Genomic DNA, 9,549 nt, shown 5'->3' on the forward strand with positions numbered 1-9,549 from the left:
CACACACAGAGGCCCCAGATTAGTGACAGAAACCAGTAGCTTGGGCGTCACTGGCTGGTGAGGAATAGCCATGCCCTCCCTAGAAGTCTGTGTTCTACTGGGACCCAGACCTAGCCTCAAAATAGAAAACGGGGAGTCAGGACCCAAGCTGCCTCTTGCCTGGCCAGCTGCAATAGCAGGTGGTCCCACTTCTATATGGAGGCCTGGGTGTGGACCACTCTGTGGCCAAACCCACAGGGGCCACATGGCCACTCGAAGGGCTGGGTCTGATCTGGGCCAGCATACGGGCCTAGCTCTGCAGATGGGTACACAGCTCTAGCATGCTGTGTATCCAGGACCTGCTTCTGCCCAGCTGCAGTCCTCTTTGAGAGGCAGTAATGCATTTGTTCAATCATTTCTTCTTCAACTAGTCCCCTAGTCACCCCTGGGGCTGGGACCCAGCCCTGTGCCATGCAGAGGAATAATAATGACTTGGCTGCCCTGCCCCGAGGGTCCCACCAAGGCTGGGAAACAGGACAAGACCGCACAATGTGGTCTGGTGCAGGGCCCGTGCTGACCGCCTGCAGCCAGGGAAGGGGCACCTGGCTGAGCAGGCATTGGAAGGCCCCTCCCAGGGGGTGCCAGGCTACAGAGGCCCTGTTGCTGTGGGTCTGTTTGGTGGGGAGTACAGCACAGTGGGGTGTCAGGGTCAGGACCAAGGTCTGAGTATGGGGGAGCAGCCTGAGGCCTGCAGAGGTGGGGCTTTGGCATGGGGACAGAGAAACAGGTTTAGGGGAAAGCTGATTGGCTCAGCTGTGAACAGGCAGTATGTGAGGTTCACAGAACCCCAAGAAAGCAGGCCACCAAGGTGGGCAAGAAGGTGTGTGTGCCTCAGGTGAGATGGTGTGCTCAGAGGGGCAGCCCTCCTCCGAAGGGCCTGGGGGCTATGAGCACACTGAGAGCAGGACATAGCCAGCCCCAATGTACCCAGGACTAGTCCCAGTCTGAGCCCCATGCTTGCAGCTGGGGGTCCTGAGCCTCAGTGTACATCCAATCACTTGTGGCCCAGAAGGCAGGCAGGAAGCAAAGGGGACAAGCCTCCCCATCACCCTTTCCTCGATTTCCCCAGATAACATAACCCAGTACCAAGGGAGCCAGGAGCCCAGCAGAAAAGTCCCAAGTACCAGCCCAGTCCCAAGCTGGGCCCCTCCCGGGGAGTGTCAAGAAGAAAGCGGTGAAGAAGTCAGGGAGGAGGGGCAGTCACAAGTTCCACCTCCCTCCACCCTCCCAAAGGCCTTGCCACAGGGGCGGAGAGTTCTGACACAGACCCTTGGAGGGCAGCAAGCAGCGAGAGAGCCCCAGTGAGCGCAGCGGCTGTGTGACAAGTGTGCATCTTTTATTCACAGGTGAGACCCACTATGCAATGTCATCTACACAGGGCTTGGATTCAGACAGTCACAACCAGAGAGCGCCAGCCTGTCGTGGGTGACGTCATAAACATCGGCAGGCTCAGCCCTCATCTGTGCTTGGCAAGAAGCACCTCTCAAGGAGGCCCACTCTCCCTAGGGACCCCCAGAGAGAGCTGCCTCCCACAGTGGGGAGGGCTGGCCCGAGGGGCACCTTCTGTAGAAAACCATAAAAACATAGATCATTTGTCTTCAAATTCCCACAGCAAATCCTGCATTTATAGCCAAAATGATACAAAAATATGAACCTTACAGAAAGAAGCTTTACAAAACCCTTATTCCCCCATCTTTGTTGGCGGTGGTGGTTTGTTTTATTTTTTTGCTTGTGGTTTTGGTAAAAATTCCTGCCGTGGAAGAGGCAGCATGGGACTGTGGCTCAGCCCTGTTAGCTGCGCTTGGTGTCCTCGGCACAGAGCAGGGTCCTTCAGGAAGGGAAAGCACCTGGGTCGGCCATCCCACCCTCAAGACCCCACCTGCACAATCTGTGCTGGGAATCCACATGCCCACCCCGGGCTGTGCCCAAAGGCCAATCCCATGTCCTGGAAGAGCCGGCAGGCCTGTCCTGAGACACACCTCAGGCTGCAGAGAAGGCAAGCTATACACATACACAAGCCAGCTCAGCCTTAGCCCAAGCTGCCGGCCCTAGCATGTGGTCTGCTGGTGTCTTGAGTCCTTAGCACCAAATGCAAAAAGGAGAAAAATCCAAAACAAGGTCAAAGGCACTTGCGTTGCTGCTGGTGGCAACTGTCTTCACACGCTGTCTGCTCCATCGCCCAGGCCAGCCCTCCCACCCACGCTCACCTCCTCTCAGAGACCCCATCCTGTGTCCTCACAGCCCCGTGTCCTCCTCCGGCAACCCCAACACATCCGCGCTCCATCTCATGTCCTGCCCTGGCACCCGCTGCACATCCCCTCCCCTGTGTCCACTGCATAGCCTCATACGTCCACCTCCTGTGGCCCCAGGACTGCAGCAGTGGCAGCAATGCTGATGTCAAAGCAGGTGACCATCATGACATGGGCCTTGCACAGGTTCACGCACTGTTCCAGGGCCACTGTGGCTCGCTCCAGGGCCACCAGGTACTCCACTGACTCGGGGTCCAGCTCCGGGTCCACCTCAACTGGGTAGAGAGGACAACAGGCACTGAGTCAGGCCCAGGGTGGGGGCAGGAAGGGCATTTGGGCCCAGGGGCCCAGGGCCCCTCCCCCCAATGTCCCCCACAGGGCATGTGAGCACAGCCACTGGGGTTCAGAGAGCAGAGAGGTGCCTGAGGGCACATGGGCACTCACACTGCTCCAGCCAGCGGCCGGGCTCCACCATCAGCCGGCCCTGGGTCTCAGCCAGCTCCTGGCACAGGTGCTCATGCTTGGCCCGTGCCTCCCGCAGCCGTTGCTGCCTGCGCTCTGCCAGACGCAGCCTTGTGCTGCCACATGTGGGGCTCTGGGTGGGCAGTGGAGGGGCTCAGGCCAGAGGACAGGCATCGCCCCAGGGCCACCCAGCTCCTACCATGGCGCCCACCTCCCCCAAATGCTGGTGCCCGCCTGGATCCTGGCACGGCTCTGGGACCCCCCCCCAAACAGGCAGGACTCCAGGGGACAGCAGCAGTGGCCTCAGGACCCTCCAGCCAGCCACCCACTGCCCAGGGGAAACTTAGGAGACCACTGGGCTCAGGCTGGACAGGGCTGGCTCTCACCTGCACATCCTGCAAGGGCTGTGAACAAGAGAAGGCAGGTTCAGAGGTTGCCCGGCCATAGCCCTTCCCACAGCCTTGCAAGCTGTCCCATGGCCCGTGCTGCCCACACTGCCACCTGGAGCTCAGCATCTGCCCTGAGCCCACCACCAGCCTGACCTGGGCTGGGTCCTCCCGCGGGGTTGGGCGTGGCCGCTGCAGGCGCTCCACATCGTCGATTTCATACACCTTGATCTCGAAGGGCTCCTTGAGTGAGCTGGCCAGGGGCAGGGGCAAGTCCACCCACTGCCCGGGGAGGCTGGGCTTGCGGCCCAGGGCAGCAGCATCCGGCAGCGGGGCTGGGATCAGCCGCCGCCGCTGCAGACCTGAAACAGAGCCAGTGCTGGGCAAGCATCGGGCTGGGAGGAGCCAGGCCCAGGCCCCAACTGGGATCATTTAGGAGTCCAGCCAGGACCACCCCGCCTGCCCCGCCAGGTCAGTTATGCCCCGAGGAGCAAAGGGACATGGAAGCTGCCTCTACTGCCTAGGGGAGTCTGCGTCTCACTCCCCAAACAAGCAGCCCTTCTTCGGAAACAGCCCTCCTGTCCCTGGAACTCAGTCTCTGGAGCCATGCCAGGCCCTCTCTCCTGGACAGTGACACCAATAACAGTAGGAGAGGTCAGCCTTCCCCTGGAGGGAGCCCCGACATCCTAGTTGGCCATGCCAAGCCCAATTCCCAAGACCGCACTGGTCTCACTGCTCTCACTGCCCCACTGCTAGGCTCAGGGCCACTTCTCCAGCCTGACCTTTGCAGTCCCATCCCCAATGGCAGTCCTGTCAGGGTTCCTCCCAGCTCCTCAGTGGCCTGGCTGAGCAAGTGCTCGGGGCTGCCCTGTGCTCGCTCTGCACAGCAGACAGGGCACTGCTGCCCTGGACGCCTTCACGCATCCTAGAGGGCAGTGCATGTCTGTGTGCTTGGGAGTCCAAACTGACAAGGGCCTGTGCCTCCAGGCTCTGTCCCCCAGTGCCTTGCCTATCAGCTCTATACACTGTAGAGGCCTATGCACAACATAAGGCCATTGCCTCGCCCACCTGTGGCCCTCTTCTTGGGGGACTTGAGGCTGCGGCAGCGGGCGCCCGGGGAGGCAGCCCCGCTCTCACTCATGGAGTCCGGGGCAGAGGAGGCGCTTCCAGTGGCCTCACTGTCACGCATCATGCTCTCATAGCCGCTGCTGCCACCACTGTGGTAGAAGAGGGCTGTGCGGCCCATGGCAGGTGGAAGCTCCCCGCTCAGCACACTGCTGTTGTCGCTGCCGTGGCCGCTGCTGTAGCGCTGTGGCCTCCGTGGTGCTGTCACCTTGCTGTAGGGGGAGGGCAGGGCTGGGCCCACTGGCGGCCGCTCCTCGCCCGTGTTTACACCGCTGTCATTGCCACTGTCCGAGTCGGCTGCGCCCCAAAAGGGACAGCCTCTGCCGGGGGCTCCGCTGGCTGCCAGCTCATTGACACGGCTGTGGGCAGCCCGGAGTGCCTGCCTGGTGCCCATAATGGTGCCACGACAAGCCTTAGCGCCAATACCTGGCCCAGCCCGTGGGGCTGCCCTGGCACCTGTCCCAGGCCCACTGGGGGCTTTGCCTGCCACAGAGCCCGGTGGCTTCACTGAACCTCCCAGAGCTCGTGACCCACCGGCCACTAGGCTACGGCCCTTGGCCCCACTAGGCAGGGGCTTAGGGGCTCCCACACCTTTGGCTGGGTTGCTCCTACAGGCAGGGGTCAACCCAGGCATGGGACTGGCAGGCGGCACCCCCAACCTGGGCACAGCCCGGGCCGGCCGTCCAGCAGCTTCCCTGACCTTGCTGCCACCGTGCGCCAGACCCTCATGCCGTTCTAGAGATGGGTGGCCAGTGGAACGGTGTACTACCTCCACCTTGCTGGCTCGGGCCTTCAGGCTGGATGTGGCCCTGGGGACGGAGTGGTCAATCCGGCCACTGGGCCTGGCCTCCTCCTCTCCACGGAAAACAGCAGCAGCCCCAACTCGCATCAGGCCCACAGCCTGCGTAGGGGCTAGGGCTGAGCCGCTCTTATGCTCCAGGCTGGACTTCCTCACTGGCGGGGCTGGGGGGGCCGTCCCACTGGGCCTCGGGAAGAAGCCCCCCTTGGGAGCCACACTCTTCTTGCCGGTGGGGGAGGCCTTCAGGCTTCCTGAGCAGGCCCCTGCCTCAGCCAGAACATCCCCACAGGACCCACCAGGTGTAGTCACGCCCAATGTGGTGGCTCCCCTCCGCAGTGGCGGAATCCGAGCCACAGCCTCTGGCCTGCGGGCCACCCTGGCAGCTACCTCACACCCATCCACCACCCTCTGGGCACAAGCCAGCATGACCTGGCCCTCAAGCAGCCGGGAGGAGCCAGGGATAGGGCTGGGGGCCCTGCCAGCAGAGGCCACCTGGAGCACGTCACATTCACCTGCCCGGAGCTGCCATGGGTCCTCAAACAGGCCTCGGCCAGGTGAGCTCTGGCCCACATGAGTGCAGCCTGTGCGGCTGGCCGCTGAGGTAGTCCTCAATTTCCGGGGTAGGCTGGAGTGGATGGTTTGTGCTGTGGCTGCTCCCTGAGAGGACCCAGCCCAGGGCTCCTTCCCCAGTTGGGCTGTGGCTGCTACAGCTGCCTCCCCGGAGTGAGGACTCCAGGCCTGGCCAGGGCTGTCAACTCTGTCCTGTTCCAGGCAGCCAGAGCTGCCATCCTCCAGGGAACCATCCAGGACAGGGGCGTCGGGCCCCGGAGGCAAGTTGGAACCACAGGTGGCAGAATCGTGGAGGCTGACCTCGCAGGTTGGGGGGCTGCCTGGGCCCTCAGGAGCAGGCGACGTGTAAGCATCGAACTCATCATTGATGCTGCTGATGATGCTGACCGGCCTGGACCCAGAGGCCAGGGCCTGCAGGGAACAGCTGCTGCCGAGGCTAGCCAGGCTGGTGGGCCGCCCAGGTCCCGCAAGCCCACCCAAGGACAGCTCCTCCACCACCATGAACACCAGCTCATCCTCGCCATTGAGCTCCACAGGCTGCTGCAGGGTCACTGTGGCCGTCAGCAGGCCGCGCTCCAGACGGTGACCACGAGCAGCTGGGTGGGGGCAGGCCACGTCTGGGAGCAGTGGGGACCGGCCCACCTGCCCGCTCATGCCTACAGGGGGCGTCCGCACCACGCAATTGGCACCCCCTCCCCCAGGCTCCTCTGGGACTCCATGGCCTTCGGGTTGAAGGGGCGGAGGGGCCGGGCTGGGCAGTGGCCTTCTGCCTCCACTCCCAGAGGCCTTGTCTGGGGTAGACAACTCAGGCCGGGTACCACTGTCTTCCCTCTGGTCACCCCAGGTATCAGTCTTGGAGGGCTCAGGGGCACCCTGGTGGGTGTCCAGGCCAGGGCTGCCTTGAGGAGTGCTGGCCGCCATCTGGGGGCCCATGGCCTTCCTGGGGGATGCAGCCTTAGGTGCCAAGGGCTTCCTGCTCCCTGGGGATGAGCTGGCCCTGGTCCTGTCAGGGCCACAGGGGGACCCCCAAGACCCCTCGCTGCCATCGATGCATTCCAGCCGCTCCTGCAGCTCGGCAAAGGTGCTGCAGCGGAAGTGGTCAGCATCTCGCGGACCCACTGAGGGCCGGCAGCGGCTCAGAGCAGGGATGATGGGCACAGAGTCTGGTGGGCCCTCATTGTCAGTGAGCTCACGGTCGGACAGTGCTGTGCCACCAGGCCCCACGTAGATGACGGTGTCACAGGACTGCTCACTGCTGGATGAGTAATCCGGGTCCCCAGGCAAGCGAGGCCCTGGGTGGTCAGGGTCCAGGCCCACAGCACGAGGCTGGAAGGGCCGCAGGTGTGGGGGACGGCGGGCACGGCCCTCCTCACAGGAGCTCTCCCCGCCCGAGGAGCTGGAAGCACACTGGGGGCAAAGCAGCTGTGAGCCCAGTCTCCCCTGCATCGCCTCTTCCCAACCCTCCCCAGGACTCCAGGCCGTGGGTCCTGTGATGACAGTGATGGTGGCAGCCACCAGCCAGGCCCTGCCACACACCAGGAACTGCACTGAGGGGCTCCTGTCAGCCATTTCACAGGGAGAACGGCATTGATCCGCATTTTGGGGGAGAGGGAAGATATGGTATGACCTGTGGCTGCAAGCTGGAACTCAGAGCCAGGCTGTCTGCCCTGAATGCCCACAAGGCCCCATGGGGGCCTAGAATGCCCCTGGTGAGCTGGTTGGTGCTGCTCTCTCCAGGCCCAGGGGCCAATGTGGGACAACAGGCTAGAGAGAGGCCAGGCCCCCACCAGCTCTCACTGCCAGCAGCTCTGACACTTCTGGGGACCTTGGGCTGGGGTCCCTGATCTCCAGGCAGGTTACATGACACAGCACTCCCCCACACACTCCTTACAGAGACTGGCAGGGAAGCCGGGGGAGGCCTTCGGGAAGGGTGAGCAGGAGATGGACCCACCTTGGCCTTCTTCCTGCGCAAACGGTGGATGCGGGCGGCCAGCTGCACTGTGCTTAGCGTCTCGGCGTGGTGGGCTGGCATGTCTGAGACATGGGCAATCATGGTGGTATGGCAACTGGTTGTGGCCAGGGCCTCCCGCAGCAACATGGTGAGTCTGTGGTCCCTGGGGGCCGAGGGGGCTCAGACACGGCATAGGAGGCTGGGCAAGGGGAGCCCCAGGTCAGGTCTGGCATCCCCTCTGTCCCTGCACCCTAGGCCACCTGCCACTAGCCTAGCTCTGGATCAGGCAGCCCTCAGGCAAGGAGGCCTCTCAGGCAGGGGAGCATGGGACCACCAGAGTGCCAAACCCTCAGGCATGAGGCCTGGCCTCTCCCCAGCCCACTGCCCAGCCCCCGACCAGTGCCCACCAATGTGCCCACACTCACCGATAGGGCACATGCTTGGCTCCATTGACCAGGGCCAAGATGATGCTGCCCAGGGCCGACAGGGACAGACACAGAGGTCCCCCAGCAGCCTCCCCACCCCTGCCAGGCACAGCCTCACAGCTCCCCAGGTCAATAAGGTGCAGGCGGCTTCGGCCTCCAGACACTGAAACCACAGGGCAGGTAGATGATGGAGCCCCAGGTCCAGACTCTGCCCCACAGCCCCATCCCAGGCCCAAGTAGGAGTCTTCAGAGGACACCCCCAGGGAACAATGGACAACAGGGCCCCTGGGCCTAGGTCTCAGCTGTGCACACACAACTGCTGGGCGCGGCACCTACTGGCTCCCCGGCCGCACTTCTCCACGCGGTACTGGTAGACGTGTAGTGTGAATAGCATGTGGGAACGGCGCCGGGCGTCCTCCCCACTGCCTGCACGGCTGGTGCTGCGGGCCGCCAGTGCTGCATCCAGGAAGAAGGCTGCTTTCTCTGCCGTGGGTGCCCTCAGCTCGCTCTGGCGCAGGAGCTGTAAGAAAGGAGAGGCGAGGGCACTTAAGCAGCTGGAGCCAAGTGCAAACCCACACCGTGCCCTCTACCCACCGCACACAGGGCTGCTGGCGCACCTGTGCCCCACATGTGGGGTCCTCCTGCAGGTGTACTCCTGGAGATTGGGTGTCCTGGGAGCTCCCAGAGGCCACCTCGGCCAGCAGGTCCCGCAGGCTCTGGTCCCGGCCGCACACCTCCACAGCCGAGACACGGACAGAGAAGCGGGTGCCCGTCCTCTCTTTGTGCTCCTCGATGAGCCTAAAGAGCCAGGAGATGGCGCAGGGCACGACGCCCAGGCTCTGGGGCGAGCTGTCCCTGCCGATCATGGTGTACGACTTGCCTAAAGATGGCACAGGCACATCAGCCCTGCACTTCACAGGGCAAACCCACAAACAGCCACACATTGGGACTGACCACCCAGCCCTGCCCAGGGGCCTCAGGGCCTGCCTGGGGCTTCCGCTAGTCCAGACTACATTCTGGCTCTGCAGGGCTTCAGCTTTCTCTCCAGCAGCCCCGACCCCTATGCCTATCTACTGCCCACATGAACACCCGACCTCCTCCCCACCCGGAGTTGAGCCCAGAGACTGCAGCAGTGAGGATGGGAGTGGGGGTTATCAGCGATTCCTCTAGGGAAGGGCACTCACCAAGGCTCATGTGGCCGAAAGAAAAAATACAGCCATCAGCCCCACTGACCACAGACTGGAGCACGTCAGCTAAGGTCCCCGAGCAGATTTCAGCCTAAGAGGGCACACAGAATGAGGCCAGACCCAGGACTACAGACTGTGGTCACCTGCCTTCCACCATGTCTATGAACCTAAAACCTGTCTGTCCCTGTCACATGCAGGCAATCAGCCCATGGGAGGCTTGACTGGCACACACGGGGCCAAAGACACATCTCTTACATGTGGCACACTGCACACAGACAGCACAGAGCGTGCAGGAACCTGACACATTGCACACAGATGGCACAGAGTGTGCAGGAACCAGACACACTGCACACAGA

The 9,549-nt window shown here is 62.9% G+C and overlaps 1 protein-coding gene across 1 annotated transcript in view; it reads right to left on the reverse strand.

The window, feature by feature from the left end:
- Positions 1-1,371: 1,371 nt before the first annotated feature.
- The window catches only part of KIF26A (kinesin family member 26A), a 41,711-nt gene continuing 33,533 nt past the window's right edge, over positions 1,372-9,549 (reverse strand). Inside the window, exons 7-16 of the mRNA XM_003792181.3 lie at positions 9,191-9,284; positions 8,624-8,886; positions 8,343-8,526; positions 8,007-8,169; positions 7,582-7,744; positions 4,205-7,037; positions 3,293-3,498; positions 3,137-3,154; positions 2,733-2,883; positions 1,372-2,563 (exon numbers count right to left, since the gene is read on the reverse strand). Coding sequence (XP_003792229.2) covers positions 2,382-2,563; positions 2,733-2,883; positions 3,137-3,154; positions 3,293-3,498; positions 4,205-7,037; positions 7,582-7,744; positions 8,007-8,169; positions 8,343-8,526; positions 8,624-8,886; positions 9,191-9,284 — 4,257 coding nt within the window. The 3' untranslated portion in view covers positions 1,372-2,381. The remainder of the gene's footprint in view (positions 2,564-2,732; positions 2,884-3,136; positions 3,155-3,292; positions 3,499-4,204; positions 7,038-7,581; positions 7,745-8,006; positions 8,170-8,342; positions 8,527-8,623; positions 8,887-9,190; positions 9,285-9,549) is intronic.

This window comes from Otolemur garnettii, unplaced genomic scaffold (assembly GCF_000181295.1).
Source record: "Otolemur garnettii isolate 467f Iridium unplaced genomic scaffold, OtoGar3 scaffold00054, whole genome shotgun sequence".
NCBI classification, from domain to species: domain Eukaryota; kingdom Metazoa; phylum Chordata; class Mammalia; order Primates; family Galagidae; genus Otolemur; species Otolemur garnettii.